Below are 17,413 nucleotides of genomic sequence, written 5' to 3' on the forward strand. Positions count from 1 at the left end.
ACCTGGTCCTACTAGGCTCACAACATTTCCCTAAGCAGCTGCAACCAGATTAAAATGTAACTGGGAATTTTTTTTAGCAAAACAAATAAAAATGTAATAAAACAGATATTAATCTGTGATTTCCTAAGTCAAGGTCCCCAGGTATCCTTACATATGGTCTAGAGGCCCCTGATTCTATCTGAGCTTGACACTTCAGCTCTGTCAATTATGGGAAGGTATGGCACAGTGAATTCACACTGAGTCACAAGGGCAGTAGTCTGCTTCCATTTTTATTAAAAAAACAAAAACAAAAACAAAAATCCCCAACCCCCTCCCCACTTCTACCCCCCCACCTTGCAATAAAATGTCTCAGAATTCACAATCCTTGGTTTAGCTTTTTATAGCTTCAAGATTTTTACTGGTACATAATAACACAGTTGAACTTATTTACATTAGAATCTTCTAGATAACAAAAATAGCCATGTCGTACTACTGAAGGTTTCCAATCATCCCCCACATTTCTCTACTACCCCCAAAATAAGACCTACTGTCTGTGCTCTTTTAAGCATATAACAGCATCCAATAAAGCCAAGTCCATGTCTGGGCCTCCTGCTAATCAGGCAAAAGAATCTCTTTCAGAGAGTTTTCTGATTGCTCTATTTTTCAAGAGAGATTTAAAGTGCATTGGGAGGGACGGAGAAAGAAGGCAGGGGAGAGATACACATAGAATGAAATAAACTCATGCCTTGGCCTGCACTAACCACCAAAATACATCTGCAGTTTTCTACAGAAAAGAATGGTGAGATAAAAATGGCCCCATTCCATGCACCTTGGCTACCAAACCAAAAAGCCAAGTGAAAACCCTATCAGGATAATGCAAATACCACTGGGGTTTGGTGCTCTGATTGCCAGGCCTGAGTTTCATAAGATCATGGTGATGCTCTGAATGAGGAATCTTCTAGATGTTCATAGGAAATTTCATGAAAGGTATGAGGAATTGGACAGAGATTTCTCCGGTGGAAAGCACACCTGGATTGTGATCCATTTGGCCAGGAAACATTTGGGGCATATTCAGGAAAGAAGAAAAACACATTGGATTTTTTCTTATCTTCTAGGAAGGTCCTAAAAATTGGGTGTGATGTCTTTAATGCCTGGCCCAACCACTGTTTCAAAACTATTAGAAAAAAGTGATCTAACTGGAAATAGATCCATTAGGGAAGATGGTTAGCTTATGTTCAAGTGAGAAAGTGTAAAAGGAGTTAAAATGTGTGTGTGTGTTTTCACATTTTGTGTGTTGGCCTTTGCTGGTAATGGTTTGCAGTCTAATAAGTCTGACATCATTGGATACTGCTTAGGAAGTTGACTCCAGAAGCCAGAATGACCTGCTCTCAGCTCAGCTTATGTTAAATGGTGCCCACATAATTTTTAATCTTAAAATTCACTTTAAAGAAAAAAAAAGGAAATCTATTTCCCCCCCTGGAAATGGATGGAATGTATCTTTTCACAAGTATAAAACCATGTAAAGTTTGCTAAATACAAGGAACATCCCACTATAAAAATAAGAGTCCCTCCCTTCCCTCCCCCCTTACATTTTCCTAATTATAAAATGGTACAACCTTTTCCAGATGACTAAGGTCGAAGTGAGAAATAAATATGGGGCTATGTACAGATACAAATACACTTGGATCATCCACACCTTTTACATTCATCAGAAAGAAGCATGTTTATTGATCTTCCTTGTGAATTTCACATGGCCAATTTATCAGGGTAACAAGGACAAAGCAGTTAGTCCCTGATTTTAGATCTCTAGGCAATCAGCCTAGCCAGCCAGGCCTTCTTGGAAAACAGAGTAATCAGTTTCTCTATTTTACAGAAGAAAAGAAAGGGCTGCTGATGGTGAGATTGCCTATCCACTTGGGTTTCCCATCCAAGGTTCTTCATATGTGGCCTTTTTAAAAAAGGCGGACCATAATTGGTGTTGCTGAAGAAGTAGCTATAATTTTAAATAAAGACCCCAAGCTCAGTGACTGAGGAAGTAAGTGGACATGAAAAATCATGTCTAGACTCGGCCAGAGAACAAAGAGATGTTCCAGCAGAGGGCACCCTGCCCCCTCCCAAGGATACATTAGTACATCAGTACCATCTGGTACAGCAACAAGTTCTAGACTCGAAAGCCCATCCATTTGTTATTCATTCTTTAATGGCACAAATATAGATTCGTACCTGCAACACTCTAGTGTTTCCTTTTAGAGACCTGGAGACACTGTGTTTAGCCACTGGACGTACACGGACATTCTTTGGCAATCTGCAAATCAACATACTATAATTCATTCTCAGTTCTAGAGAGAAGGATGTGGGACCAACTAAGTGTTTGAGAAAGCAATGGATTCAGCTGAAATTTCCAGGGAATGAGGGCTAAACTCTGAACGGGAAAGACGGAGGGGAACTAAGGCCACTACCTATTTTAGACTTTGGGATTTGGTAAAGTAAAGCAATGTTTGAGTGAATACCCAGACATTCCACTGGGACTCAGAATACCAGAAATATTAGTACCAAAAGGGATTTCTGGGATCATCTACTCCAACTCCCTCATTTTAAGAAAGAAAAGTGAAGAAACTGAGGCTATGAAAGATAACTTAGCTAAGTTCACATAGCCAGTGAAATAGTAGAGTCAGAACTTGAATACATGTCTTTGGACTCTTGCACTCCTTCCATGACACATCCTCCCTTCCTGTCTTTACCTTGAGTTTTGTTTGTGAAAATATTTGAGAAAAATAACAAAGCTTTGTCATTGGAAGAAATGGGTCATCCATTTCAATGATTCTTCGTCTTTGGTCTGTAGAATAGGTACATAGTCCCTTTCTTTCTCCCATTCCCTTCTCATATTACCCACCATTTCAAGAATGGCAATTTCACAGGAATAGGCTATCTAGGATTTGGAGAACAAAGAGATCCAGCCTGACATAAGCTGTGAGGGATTTTCCACATCTTTTTTCCCCATGACAGTGGTGAGGCCATGTCTTACCTTTCTAAGAAAGCATTCTTGTCTTATCATTCTCAATAAATATGAACTGAATGGTTGTTCCTTAGGTGTAGTCTCAGTGCCCACAGATTCAAGAGCTTTGATCACAAGTTTTCTGGAAAGAGATTCTTGATCATAGGGCACACAAGCCAGGTTAAATTTGGAGGGTATGACAGAGATGAGCTTGACCTTGGCTTTTTTCTTGTAGAATAAGTATTACAACTTGAGAGCTTTCATTGGGCAGGTGGTAACTGAAGTCTGGTTATTAATGGCCCCTTACAGGATCTGGAACCCTTACCACGCGTTCCGGGGATTACAATTCAGTTCCATTAAAGAGATCGAAGCGGAAGAGGCTGGTTATTGATCCTTGGGCTTTTAAAATAGGGCTGGCTTTTATCACAACCTTGGGGTTGTTAGGTGGGGAGGAAGGAGGCTGAGAGAGAGGAACTGAGTAACGATGAGAACTTAATCATTGTTTACTGAGAATCAACCTCTTCTCTTTTCTCTGTTTTCCATTGTCATGGGCTGTAATCATGTCCCTCAAAAACAAGTCCATTCAATGGAGGTGAAATTCTAGTCCTTGTATCAACTGATGACCACAACAGCTTCCAGAAATTTAGAGCTAAATGGAAATTTAGACATAACCTAATCCATTAACCCCCCTTTTTTAATAGGTGAGGAAACTGATGCAGCAAGAGGGCAAGCAACCTGGCCAAGGCTGCCTAGGCAGTTAGGTGTAGAGTGTGTGTGTGACATTCTCACCCAGATCCTCTTGCCTCCATGTTCATTGTCTTCTCACTCTGTCTGTTCATTTCAAGATCCTCCAACCTTACCTTTCCCCTCACTGTGTGACCAATCAAAGGTGTTTGGTTTTTTTTGGTCTCCTTTTTTAACCACTATTATTCAAGGCACTCAGTGTTATTTAACCAACGTTTGCTAAGTGGCTATGCTACACCCTGGATGGCAGCAGCTTGATTAAGTGGAGATGAGCATTTCTATCTTCCTCTTTCTTCATTTGAATAGTCAGTCTCATGTTTGAAGCATACCCAATCACCCCACAATCTATTTGTAATGAAATAATGAGAAGAGTTAAGATAAGAGATGGCTTGGTAAAAATGCTAGCTTTGGACTCAAAGGAGCTGGGCTCAGATACTATGTCTGACATTTATAATGCATTTGACTTTGTTCAAGTAATTTCACTGAGATGGGCTATGACAGAGTTTCCTCAATTGTAAAATGAGGGGGCAGGATTAGATGGCCTCTGAGGCCCCTTACAGATCTTTAGTTATGGGCGTATGATGCTATGAATGAATAGAGGGAATACATTCTCCTGCCCCCAGAGCTTTTAGGGAAATTGTTTCGGGGAGGGGCAGGGGAGGAATTGGAATAGTTAATGACAGTAGTGGGGAGATAGAGAATCAGACTGCAGGATAGATTTGCTATTATCAAGGGGGCAGTTAGTGGCAAAAAAGCCTGAGAGGAACAAGGGTTACTGTGGTTTGGGACCAGACTTGTGAAATGACGAAATAGTGGAAATAAGAAAGTTGGCTTAAGATCACAGGACCTCAGAGTTGGAAGGTAACTCAGGCTCATTAACTATCTCAAAAGTCTCTTCTATTCTGAATTCAACTCCCTTTACAATGTATGGATGCCCTCTATCACACCCTTGACAGTCTGGGTAGCTACGGAAAGGGGGAAACTCATCACCTTGTGAAATTGTACTTCTATTTGCTTTATAGCAAATGATTTTTCTTGTTACAAGGTCAAATTCAGATACTGTTATATGTAGACAACAACAGCAGCAACAACCCCTAAATGACAGATTGTGGACCACTGACTTGTTTAGTCCAGTAGTGTTTAAGAGTTTCACTGGCTGACCTATAGAGGGGATCTTGAAGAGAAAGAAAGCAGAAAAGAAGGGAAGAGAAAATGGAGAAAGAGAAAACAGGATGAAAGAATGAGAAGTGAGGTTGAGGTACCTGGACTAAGATGACTGATCATTAAGCTTCCAACTCTAACTTTCTATGATTCCCAAGTGGGGAGAAGAACTCCTGAGAGCTATACATGAAGTAGCCATCTGACACTCTGGGATCTGATATCAGTCTGGCTTGTTTTGTCCAGAAATGCTAATGGGGCATATCTTATTAGACTTAAATCCATGGGCTGAATGTTCTTTCCATTTTGATTCACTCTTTGATCCACTCTTCTTCCTCAAACTTTTACTGAGATCCAGGCTTTAGGACACACCCAAGAAGAATGTGCAGGTGATAATTTTTCCCAGAAGAAAAATCCATGTTTAAGGATAGATATTGACAAATTAGAGACTGTCCAATAGAAGGGAATGAGAATGGAGAAGAAGCTCAATTCCATGCCATTTGACTACTGGTTGAAGGAAATAGGGATGTCTAATCTGGAGAAAACAAGACTTAACGAAGACAAGATAACTTTAGGTATTTGATGTACTATCCCGTGGAAAAGGGATGAAGCTTGTTCTGCTTGGTCCCAGAGGCTATTTCTTATAAGACCAGAGGAGGTACAGCTAGGTGGCACAGTGGATAGAGCACTGGCCCTGGACTCAGGAAGACCTGTGTTCAAATCCAGCCTCATACACCTAGTAGCTGTGTGACCCTGGGCAAGTAAGTTAGCCCCAGTTGTCTCTAAAAAAATAAAAAAGGAATTGGGTAAAGTTTTAAGAAGGAAAAATTTAGGTTTGATGAAAGAAACAACTTTCTTGATCCACTGGATTTTACATAGCCGGGCAGTTCACAGACCTGGAAGACTGTTCTCCTCAGGTGTACAAAAACCCTGCACTGACAGAGAATTCCTGTTTACTGACAATACTTAGCATCCCCACCCCTTGAAACCAAAATCCACTATTTTGAGCGTTATCTGTAGGGTTGAATTATATTGGAGCCAGGGAAGAAGAGGAGATAATGGCTGAGCTAGGTTGGGGAGGGACAAGTAGAGATCTGGAATCTCCATGGGCTCCTGATTCCATGAGACATAAAATTTTATTTCATCACCAAACTAAAATGGATTGTAAGGTCTATTTCAAAATAACTGGTGAAAGAAAGCATAAGGAATAATTGACAGCTGTGGCATAGTTTAGCCACTTGGGACTTTCCCCCCTCACAAAAATTTCCTAAAGAGCCCTTTTACCCTGTATTAATTAAAAATGGGGAAAAAAATCATCTTTGGATCCATAGGTCTATTTGGGTGGTATTTACACTCAGAAAAGAGGGGGAAAGATGCCTAGCAAGGTGTCTCTCTTGTTCTACCTCAGATTTGTCTCTCATTATCTAACTGAGTGACATTAGTGAATAAGCTACAAATTGATCATCAGTAAGGAGCTGAGCCCAAACAAGGATATGGTGAAAGGGGCTCTGCCCCAGGGCACAAATACCTAGACCGTCTTCTGCACCTCCCTCTCTTCAGGCTCAATTCTTTTTTGGCCTATGTGAAAGAATTCCTAGTTAGAGTTCAGGTAAATAGAGAACTTTTGCAAAATCTGAGGCCTTTGTTGATATGATGTGTTGAGGCCATGTCTTCATTACCTTTGGATTTCCCTTCATATGGAATAATAAGCGGGTTTTGACTGGAAATGTAGTGGTACTTTATGAAGCATATGATAAAAGTAGAAACTGCTGGGAGGCTACCCACTATTTTGTGGGTTCCTATCTTTGTGCCCCAAATCACAGGATTTAATTGGATATCATGTAGGAGATTGGTCATCTACTCTAATCCACCCATTTCCCAGAGGGGAAAACTGAAGCACCAAGAATGACTTGCCCAAGGTCACAGAGGACCAGAGATTTAGAGAAGAAACTTTATAGAGATTATCTGGTTTAACCCCCTCATTTTACAAATGATGAAACTGAGACTCATATAAAGGAAGTCTTGCAAGGTCAGTTTAGGCAATAGTTATATATCTCACTCTTGCTAATCTTTTCTACTATAGGGGAGCAACAATGCTGATAATCCAGAAGCATAATGTAATTAAAAATTCATTAAAAAAATCTGGCTTTGGAATGTATTATGATTTTGTTTAAATCACAAATTTGTCTTAAACATGTTTGCCTCCGTTTAATAGTCAAATCAGTTTGCATCTTCTGAACTCACAGTGACTGACGGAGGGGAAGGTGGTCCAGTCATATATTGAGTAGGAAAGAAAACTCATCTGGGATTAAGAATTTTCTATTGGTAATCCACAGTTGGATAATCAATGTTTGCCTATAATGTCTTTCATCCAAGGATCTTGAATCACTCAGTACTTTAGAAGTCACTTGGAAACAGTATAGAACAATGTATCTTCATGTTGACCATATTTAGGGCTCTTGCCCTGACCGTTCAAGGACTCTATCTGCGACACATTAGATCCCAAGCCTGTGGTCTTGGAGAGAATGGCTCCTTCTGTTCTCCACCCCAAGTCAGGTTGTCTTCCCAAGCTTCAACTTCAGCTTCAAATCACTGGTCAGAGCTGTGAACAAGGGTCCCTCTGTAAAGAATGGCCAGACAAAGATCTCATCTCTCCAGAGGAACAGTTTGAGTCCTGAATGGGTGAGAAGTTCCTGTAGGCAGAAAACACTTCCTTACCTTTCTGGCAATCTGCAAACCTGCCTATAGAGGACCTTCTAAATAACAGACAACAACGGCCGGCTATTTCCCTGAACTCTGTTCCATGTTTTGACAAGCAGAATATCTTCATTGCAAAATCCACATCTGTTTGTTGAATAGGTTTTTGAAGTGGGGCAAAATGGTCCTCCTCAGAATACAGGGGAATATGAAGGGAATTCATAGCCAATTTTCAACCCAGGTGCCACCATGGATGCAGGGGGCCTTCACACAGTGGGCAAAGGGCTGCAGTCATAATCAGCAGGAGACACTGACCAAGTCAAGTTGAAAGTCTGGGACAGTTGAAATGTAACACGCAATTAATTATATGCTATAAAAATAGCATATCTCTGTCAAAGGGAGGCGGAGGGGAAAAAAGAGGTAAAAACAAGAACCCAGCTTTAAATCCCTGGTAGGCTTTTGCATATACTCAGTGCCCCTTCATTTTCCCTTGCTTGGCTTCTCACAGCTAGTATAAACTTGGTTTCATCGAGTCCCACACTGTTCTTCTGGGGATAAAATGATTTAGAAGGATTACACTTCACCTGGCAAACAGTTGTGCTTAGGGAATTGAGGCAAGCCTTTCACTAAGGAGTCACCTAAATCCTTCCAAATGGACCAGGGTCAGTGTTGGGATTAAGGGAAAACATGGTGGCTGTTGTTTCTAATACCCTGGCTGTTCTCTTTGCTATGCTTAGGGACTCTGAAATAGCCAAGTTTGTCATGGACTTTCCCTACTCAATTTTCATAATGTACCAAGCCCAGCTCACTCTCGACCCAATATGGATCCATATTCTCATAAGAAGCAATGCATAAGGATTCTGGCTTGAAAGTGAAAGACAGCACAGTCCCTAGCTGTGTTCTCATGAGTCCCCAGCTACCAGCGCTTCAAAATCATGGAATGCTAGTAATACAACTGAAGGTACTTCCAGACTTGCAAGAAATAAACCTTGCTCCTCAGCCTTTCATGTGCCATGTGCCTTTAATGGCACTTGGCAAGTGGAAGCCAGGACAATGTAGCTTCAGATGGCGAGGCTCTAGCCCTGGGGAACTGAGGGCTTAAAGTCAGGTGAGTGGGGCAGGGGAGGCTCTGGCAGAGGTGATTTTCAGGACTCACTTGGGAGGATTGAAAATCTTAATGGAAGCTGGTTCAGATGGTTATGAGGGGTTTGGGCACCAGTTCTTCTCAGACCCATGCATACTTCATGATGAAATGTCAAGGCTGGAAATCTGAGAGATGGATTACAAATGGATCAGAGCAGGCACTGGTTGCTTCCAGACAAGAATATGGGAGGAATAAGCTGCAGGGAGCCAGAGGAAGACAAAGTGGTACAGATGTCAAGCAAATTACAGATACCCTTAAAAACAATAACAAGAACAACACTGAATAAATGCCAATAACACTACCAACCACGCCGAACGAAAGCCGCTGGGGGTTGGGTTTAGGGGTGGGGAATAGGAAGGTGAAATGAAAGGAGGAAACACTCTCGAGGCTGTCCTTTCAGTCACTGTTTTCTGAGCTGCTAAAGCCCGTTTCCATGAGCACGTGGGGGTTGTGGAAAAGAAATCCGCACTCGACTTCCAAGTTGCCAACATCATGGACTGATGATGGAGAGATGCTGAATCTGCGTCCAGGTTGATGCAACTATGTGTATTGCTTTTCGTGGACCCTCCCGGAATGGAGCACACTGAAGCTGTGGTGGTGGTCTGGAGGTGTATGACTGTAGTGAGGCCTGGAGCTCACCCCTCCCCCCTCCCCCCGGAGCCTGACCATCCCCTTTGTCTTTGCTCAATGTTTCAGGATTTCACCTCTTCACAGTCCTGGTCAGTGGAAAGTTCCACATCAGAGAGTCCAACTTCCATTGCCATGATCAACGAGATATCTGAATCACTGCTGACTGCTGGCTCCTGTTCACCTAGAAGCAGAAAAGAAAGAAGATGAGATCTCCACTAGGGCCCTCCGCCATTGGGTCATCTACATCTAATTAGAGGAAGAGGAGAAGAGAGGAAGTGGGTGTAGGGAATGGGTACTAGGCTTGAGAGTCAGGAAAACCTTGGGTTCAAAGCTAACCTGGGCAAAGAATTTGATTTCTTAGTGCTCTAGTCAGGGGAGGGCCAAATAAGACTCCACTGGCTTTTGTAGGGGGTCAGTGAACTAAGAATTGTTTTTGCATTTTTAAATACAACAAAACTTTACTTAAAGATGTAAAAACCATTTCCCTTTCACTAGCCCAAATCCCATTAACATTACAGAAGTACATACACCTGAGATAAGGTCACTAACCCTATTGTGGGGTACAGAACTAGGCATAGAGGAAGCTCAGGACAATATTACCTATTCCTTCTAACTGTGCCAGAAGCATACTCCTATAGGACATGAAACATGAAAGAGGGGTTGGAGGGCGGCCAGGTGGCTCAGTGAGTAAGAGCACTGGCTCCAGTGTCGGGATGACCTGGATCAAATCTGGGCTCGGATACTCAGCACCACACCCAGAAATGACTGGCCGTGTAACCTTGAGCAAGTTACTTAACCCTGATTGCTTAAAAAAAGAAAGAAAAAAAAGAAAGAGGGGTTGGAGTTGGGGGGAAAGCTGTACTCGAGATGGCCTTGTTTGTACTCTCTACATTTCTACCCCTAGTGGCCCTGTTCATCACCCCATTTCCCACAGGCGGACACATTTTTGGGTCATGGTTACTCTCAAATGATTTTTTTTTTTTTACTAAGTCCTGAGTTTGTATCTAGGTTGGTAGATGGACCCTCCAACTTAATGAAGTCACAGTTTGTGGAAATACTAAAATATGAATTTTATCACATTCTAACTTTTTGGTCTGACAATTCATATTCCCAAGTAGAAAAAGTGTTTATTCATTTCTATCTGTGCTCATAGTCATCAACAATGGCACTTATTGGGGGTGGCTAGGTGGCACAGTGAATAGAACACAGGCCCTGGAGTCAGGAGGACCTGAATTAAAATCAGACCTCAGACACTTAACACTTATTAGCTGTGTGACTTTGGGCAAGTCACTTAACCCTAATTGCTCTGCCCTTCCCCCTCCAAAAAAACAAAAAGAAAAACCCCAAAACACATTTGTATTTATCATTCATTATACAATTTATGTGCTGAAGATAAACTCAGTTGAAGCAGTCATTTTGAGTCAAATACAGCATGGCTGTACCCTCTAACTCTTTCTGTGATCATCCTTGCCTTAGCTCATGCTGTCTCCAGTGTCTTCAAGGGACCCCTGTGTCCTGACATTGTCCTGCCCTGTTTCATTCCTTCAGAGGCAACATGGTACATGTTGGAGAGGGTGATAGATTTGGAATCAGAGCACCTGGATTCAGATCTTGGCTCAGCCACTTATTACCTAGGCAAATAAGCAGTGCTGGGCCGGTAGTCAGGAAGACCTGAGTTCAAATCTGGCCTCAGACACTTACTAGCTGTGCGACCCTGGGAAAATTCCTTAATTTGTTTTCCTCAGTTTCCTCAATTGTTAAAAAAGGATAATAACAACAGCTACCTTCCAAAGTTATTATGAGGATCAAATGAGATAATATAACAATAACAATATATAATATATTATAATAATATAACATTATATAATAATATAGTACATTACCCGGCAAATCATAGGCATTATATAAATATTTATTCTCTCTCCCCACCCCCTTATTACCTATTTAACTTTGAGCAAATCACTTTAGTTCTCTAGGGCTCAGTCTCCTGTGTAAAGAGAAGGTATGGAATTAGATGACCTATATGATGTCTCTGAGTTCTGATTCAATAATCTTATGATTCATTCTTCAAAGCCCAGCTCAAGGACTGCCTCCTTGGTTTTTCAGAGGTCAAAGTGAACTCTCAAGTTTCTCAGAGCACTTTTTACCCCGGCTGGGCACTTATTATGTTATATCATTCTTCCTTCCAGTTATTTAGGTACAAATCTTATCCCCTCTCCCATTATAAGTTCCTTGAATGTGGGGTCCATAACCTACTTCATTTTTTTCCTATCTACTGTGCTTTGCACATAGTAGGCACTTAATACACATGTTGGATTGAAAAGAAATTGTAATTCCCATTTTGCAGAAGGCTTTTGTTGCTGTTGTAGTTGTTTCAGTCATGTCTGACTCTGCATGGCCCCATTTGGGCTTTTCTTGGCAGAGATACTGCAGTGGTTTGCTATTTCCTTCTGCAGCCCATTTTACAGATGAGGAAAATGAGACAAATGGGGTTAAGTGACTTGCCCAGAGTCACACAGCTAGTAAATGTCTGAGTCCAGATTTGAACTCAGGAAGATGAGTCTTCCTGGCTCTAGGCCCAGTACTCTGTTCACTGCACCACCTAGCTGCCCCTGCAAAACGCTTAATAGCTTCTACATAGGATAGAAATCTAGGGCTGGAAGGGACCTGAAAAGCCACCTGCAATCATAAGATCACAAATTTATATTTGTGATTATAATTATAATTTCAAGGAACCTTAGGAGACATCTAGTTCAACCCCCTTCATTTTATAGTTGAGAAAACTATAGTTCAGGTCTCTGTTCTCTAGAGACTTCATCACTCTGGGCTCTCTATGTTCCTCAGTTGATTAAATCTCATGGTAATTGGCATCCCAGATGGACAATGGGTTGCTGTTGGCTGAGGAGACAACTACCCTGAACCTAGATATCAAGAGTTCCCTCCTTTCCTGGGCTCATGTAAGCATTTGACTCTTCCTTCCTTTCATGGGCTCCCTGGGCTGACATTTTAGAATGAGGGAATGAAACAATAACCAAAAAGGATTATTTTAAGTAGTTTAAGTACATTTTTACTTTAATGAGTTAACTTCCTGCTCTTTCCTCTCTTAAGCAATAATGCAGTTTAAATGAATTGTGATTTAGAAAGTGAAATGCAGCTCCCAATTATGGTTTGTCCCCCTCCTGTCTCATTCTGCACTGGTGAAATTTCCTGATAATTGCAACTGTTAGATTGGGTTAGAATTTGATATTGAGAAGAAAAGCAGGAATACAAATCAAACGCAATGTTTTTTATATCGAAGAAGGTTTTTGTCTATTGTAGTGGGAGTAGATTGCCTTTGACTATTCATCGGTGGATTGTGGATATGTAATTAGAAGGTGAACTGTAGTCTCGTGCACAGACTTTAGAGAACCTGTGTGCAAACCCACCTCCAGCTACATTTGATAAGGCAGCACTTAAAGCAGTTATTGGTGCCATGACTATTTATGTAGAAATGGAAGTAAAAGGGGGAGGCCTTTTCTATAATATATGGTAGAATCTTATTCACTGCAAAGGATTGGGGTAGGAGGAGAGAGGGTAGATTCACTGCTCTTGGAGACTTATATAATTCAAGGGTATTATCTCCCCATAAAATCCCTGAAGAAAAGACCTACCTTTGCGTTTGTCTTTGTATTCCCAGTACTTAGCAAAGTACTTGGCACATAATAAATGCCTTTTTTTTTTACTCCCCTACCTCTCTCCCTTCTTTCTTCCCTCCCTCCCTCCCTTCTTTCCTTCCTTCCTTTTTCTCGCCTTCCCTCCTTCCTCCCTCCCTCTCTCCTTCCTCCCTTCCTCAAAGCTAAGAATGGGAAGAGGAGGGGGAATATAAAGACAAAAACAGTCCCTATCCTCAAGAAATGTGTACCCTAGCTTGGTTTATTCTGTATATTTTGTATCTATCAAGATGTACATATACCATACTTTACAGAAAAGCTGTCTTCCTGAAAATCGGGAAGTGACTAGACAGTGGATAATTTAATTCACTTTAAAAGCATTCCATAGTTTGACATTTCAAAGAATTTTATAAGATGTTCTTTGTAAAATGAAGATTCCTTTTGCAAACTGCATAGTCAGCGTCTAGCTTATCTTCTGAGTTAATTTAGGATTCTGTACGTTGGGAGCCCCAGGATTCTTCTTCAAAGCCAGGGTTCTACCAACAGCACTGGATAATTTTAGCCCAAAAAATATAAAAAAGTGTCACTTCTTAAAGGATTCATGTAATAGCTTTAGTCCCTGGCTCTGGAGTCGGGATACCTTGTCTTTTAAGACTGTCATTGAGGATTCCCCTTCCCCCATCCCCAAATATCACAGATTTAGAGATGCAAAGTACCTTCAAGATCAAAAACAGAGCTTTCTAAATTTTTTCTGCTTGTGACCCCTTTTTGTGTCATGGTGCTACATGGCCTGAGGGCATGTGAAGTGTAAAGTGAGCATGCTTTGTGTTCAGAACCAAGCCTGCAGTGAAGTTGCAATTTGGGCAAGTCAGAAACACATCAGATTCATTACATGTTTGATTTTGAAACCTTTTACTATTGTCAAATTTTTCAAAAGCCCATATGGGGTTGTGACCTACAATTTAAGAAGTACTGAGTCAACCCCTGTCCCTCATTTTATGGATGACAAAATAGAGGCCAAGAGAAGCTAAGAAACATGGCCTAGGTCACACAGAAAAGTAAATAGGAGAGTTGGGATTTGAATTCAGGGTTCTGTGATTAAGGTCACAGGTATGGCAGAAGAGTCGTTTATCTCTACCAGTGGAGGTCATTTCCATACTGGGATTCTCTACAGTGTTGAGACTGAAGGTTTTCACCATTCTCCTGAATATCTGTCATACAGCTATGAAAGATGAAAGTTTTAAACCACTATTTCCAGCCATTTCAAATATGAAGACCTCTTTTCAATGTCAAACAACTTCAATTTAACAAATATTTATTAAGTACCTACTCTGTGCAATGGCTCTGGGGACACAAAAAGGGAAATGAAACAGTTCCTGCCTCAAGGGTTGATGTTCTAATGAGAGGATACAGCACATACACAAATAAGTAACTATAAACTATGTATATACAGAAGTTACAGGTGATGATAAATGAGAAAATGGATGATGAAAAGGTGCAGAGATACTTCGCTGATAAAATGCTAGACTTGGGGTCAGAACTAGGTTCAAATCCTGCCAATGTGGGATTCTAAACAAACCCCTTAGCTGCTCTGAGTCTCAGTTCCCATATCTGTAAAGTGAAAGGGTTGGACTAGATGATTTCTCCATTTCTTTCATCTCTAAGTCCTATAATCAATCAATCAAGAGCATTTATTAAGTGCTTAACCCTGTTCCAAGCACTGTACTAAACTCCTATTATGGACCCATGAATGCTTTTAAGTTAATTTGTATTTTATTTATCCTAATAGCACACACAAATGTGGGATATATTATTTGGTCTATAGAAAGTATGCTTGCTTACATTTGAGTCTTGTTGGATATTTTGTTGGTGCCAATTAAAGATCAAAATGATAGTGGATTAGAGCATTGTAATTTTAGAATTTGAATGGACCTTAGAATCCAGTCCAACTTATTCACTCTATACATAAGGAAAGAGAAGCCTAGAAAAGTTAAGTGACTTGCCCAGGATCACGCAGGCAGTAAGGATCAGAGACAGGATTCAAATGCATGATCTCTGAGTCTAGACCCAACTATAAAGCGATCATTTGGACCACACTATTCTCTAGATTCTGAATCCACTTGGTTGCAGGCTAGTCTTTTGTTTCTTTATCAAAGTACTCAATGTATGTGTCGAGAGTAAAGGTTTCTTGGTATACATATTGCAAGGGATTCATAGACCTCTTGAAACAACTCTGAGACCTATACATAGGTAGAAAATCAATGCTGACTTAAGCTTTAAGAAAGTTAGATCAATGGAGGGATGAAAACAGATTTTTAAAAAAATCAAGTCTGGAAAACCTGGTTTCAAGTCTTACTTTTGCTGGCTCTGTGACCATAAACTAAGTCACTTAATCTCTAAGGGCCCCAGAAATTCTCTAAATTATATGTGACTAATGAACTGCTGATCAGCATTGGTAGAAGATGTTTTCACACTAGTTTCACCACCCCAAGCCCTTACCCATTGGGCAGCGAGGTGGCACAGTAGATGCCATGCTTGACCTAGGGTCAGGAAGACTGATCTTCCTGAGTTCAAATCTGGCCTCAGACACTTAGTAGCTGTGTGACCCTGAGCAAGCCACTTAACCCTATTTGCCTCAATTTCCTCATCTCTAAAATGGAGAAACAAATGAAGAATCATTTCTGTATCTTGCCAAGAAACAGCATGTGGTCATATTCCCAAGATCCAAATGTGGTCACAAAGATTCAGACAGCACTGAAAAGGACTGAACAGCAACACCCCCCTCCCAGCCTCCAATGTTTGTCATATAACTCTCAAAGATGACCAACTGAATGAAGCTACAATAGGCACAGAACCTCTGATGTAAAATGCCTTCTAATAAAGTACAACTATTAATACCCATATTTGGAAACTGGCTCATTTGTAAATTGGCATTGAGAATTGTTTCCCTAAAGTCTTCTGGTCCTTCATTGTGGATTGTGGTGTATAGGTGACAAGTTCTTTCAAGTTATGCCCATTGAGTGTGAGCTGTGTCTGGTCCCGCCAAACTGGAAAAGCTGCAAATATGGGTCTGATGACCAAAAGTCCTTGGAGGACCAGTCCAGCTTAATTCAGAGAGGCTCAGAGCAGAGGGATGCCCACCAGGTGCTGACTGGCTTTCTGTCTACTAGAGTGTTGGAGGGAAGTGGTCTGTGATGGTGGAGGGAGTACCCATAGTGAGGAAATTATGGATTCTTTAGGCACTGATATGGAAGTCACAGCACAGAGGCCCATGTGTCAAAAAACAAAAACCATCAAAAATTCCATTAATGACTCAACAAAAATACCAATTAAACACACTGTTATGGAATTAAGAACTGCACATTTGAAAGTGAGTTAATATCTGCCTAGTATTAATAGAGAAGTAAAAAAAACTAATGAAAAAATGAAATTATTGAATTAATGAAATTAATTAATGAAAAAATGTGTACTGAATAAAAAAAAATAAAACAACCTTGTCTAGGGAGCTCTATTAACTTGTTTTGAACAAGATAATTCTCAACTCCACAAAAATGGTTCAGGTCAGAGCCTGGCTTAGCTGATAAAGAAAACTGTCCTTCAAATCATGGAAAATCTGGGTTCAAATGCAGCTTCTACTAGCAGGTTCTTAACCAATTTTGTGCCATGTACCCCTTTGGTGATCTGGTGAAGTCTATGGATTCCTACCCATTGCTGCCCACATTTATAATTGGAGGAAATGCTAGATTTCCATTAGAGGGGAGTGAAAATAAGATGTAATTTTTTCCCATCCAAGTATACATATGCCCCACAGACCCACTGGGGATCCACTGACCCTAGGTTTTAAAAACTTCTGCTCTAAACACATATTAGCTGGATGATCCTGGGCAAGTGAGTGCCCCAATCAACCCTCTAAGACTAAGTTGAAGATCAGGTGCTATATGCATTGGCAAAGGAAATTTTTTCACCAGGGGTTCCTTATGCCAATAAAATCATAGGTCCTTAAAGAAAAAAAAAAGACTTAAAAATTAACCTTGTTTATTTTTCAGACCCTAAAATGAACCTTTTTTTCTGTACTTGGGCAGGTCCCACCTGACAATGATCTGGCCACGTGAATCAGCAAGCACCCCAGTGTCCCCAGGGTGGCTGCCAACACAGGTTCTTAGATCTGCTTTGTTAAAGGAAAGCAACTCAAAATGGGTTAACAAGCTTACTTTAATCAGTCAAATATGTATCATTTACCTAGTTCAGGGGAAAAAGGCCAGCACCCCAAACTTCAAAATATACAGACAGAATTATCAAGACAGAGAAACAGATCAAGTAGACAGGTTTCCAAACTGTCCAACCATTACATCCATACCAAATCAACATCTGGGTTTTTCAAAGGGGGGGGGAGGCTCTCAACAACAGCTTCCCAGA

The 17,413-nt window shown here is 40.8% G+C and overlaps 1 protein-coding gene across 3 annotated transcripts in view; it reads right to left on the bottom strand.

The window, feature by feature from the left end:
- Positions 1-363: 363 nt before the first annotated feature.
- Positions 364-17,413, bottom strand: part of RNF150 (ring finger protein 150) — a 386,314-nt gene continuing 369,264 nt past the window's right edge. For all 3 annotated transcript variants that reach the window (XM_069105421.1, XM_069105420.1, XM_069105419.1), the window contains one exon: positions 364-9,528. In XM_069105421.1, the coding sequence (XP_068961522.1) occupies positions 9,410-9,528 (119 nt within the window). In that variant the 3' untranslated portion in view covers positions 364-9,409. The remainder of the gene's footprint in view (positions 9,529-17,413) is intronic.

This window comes from Petaurus breviceps, unplaced genomic scaffold, assembly GCF_028583685.1.
Source record: "Petaurus breviceps papuanus isolate PSGF00001 unplaced genomic scaffold, PetGlider_PUasm1.0 76, whole genome shotgun sequence".
Lineage (NCBI taxonomy): Eukaryota > Metazoa > Chordata > Mammalia > Diprotodontia > Petauridae > Petaurus > Petaurus breviceps.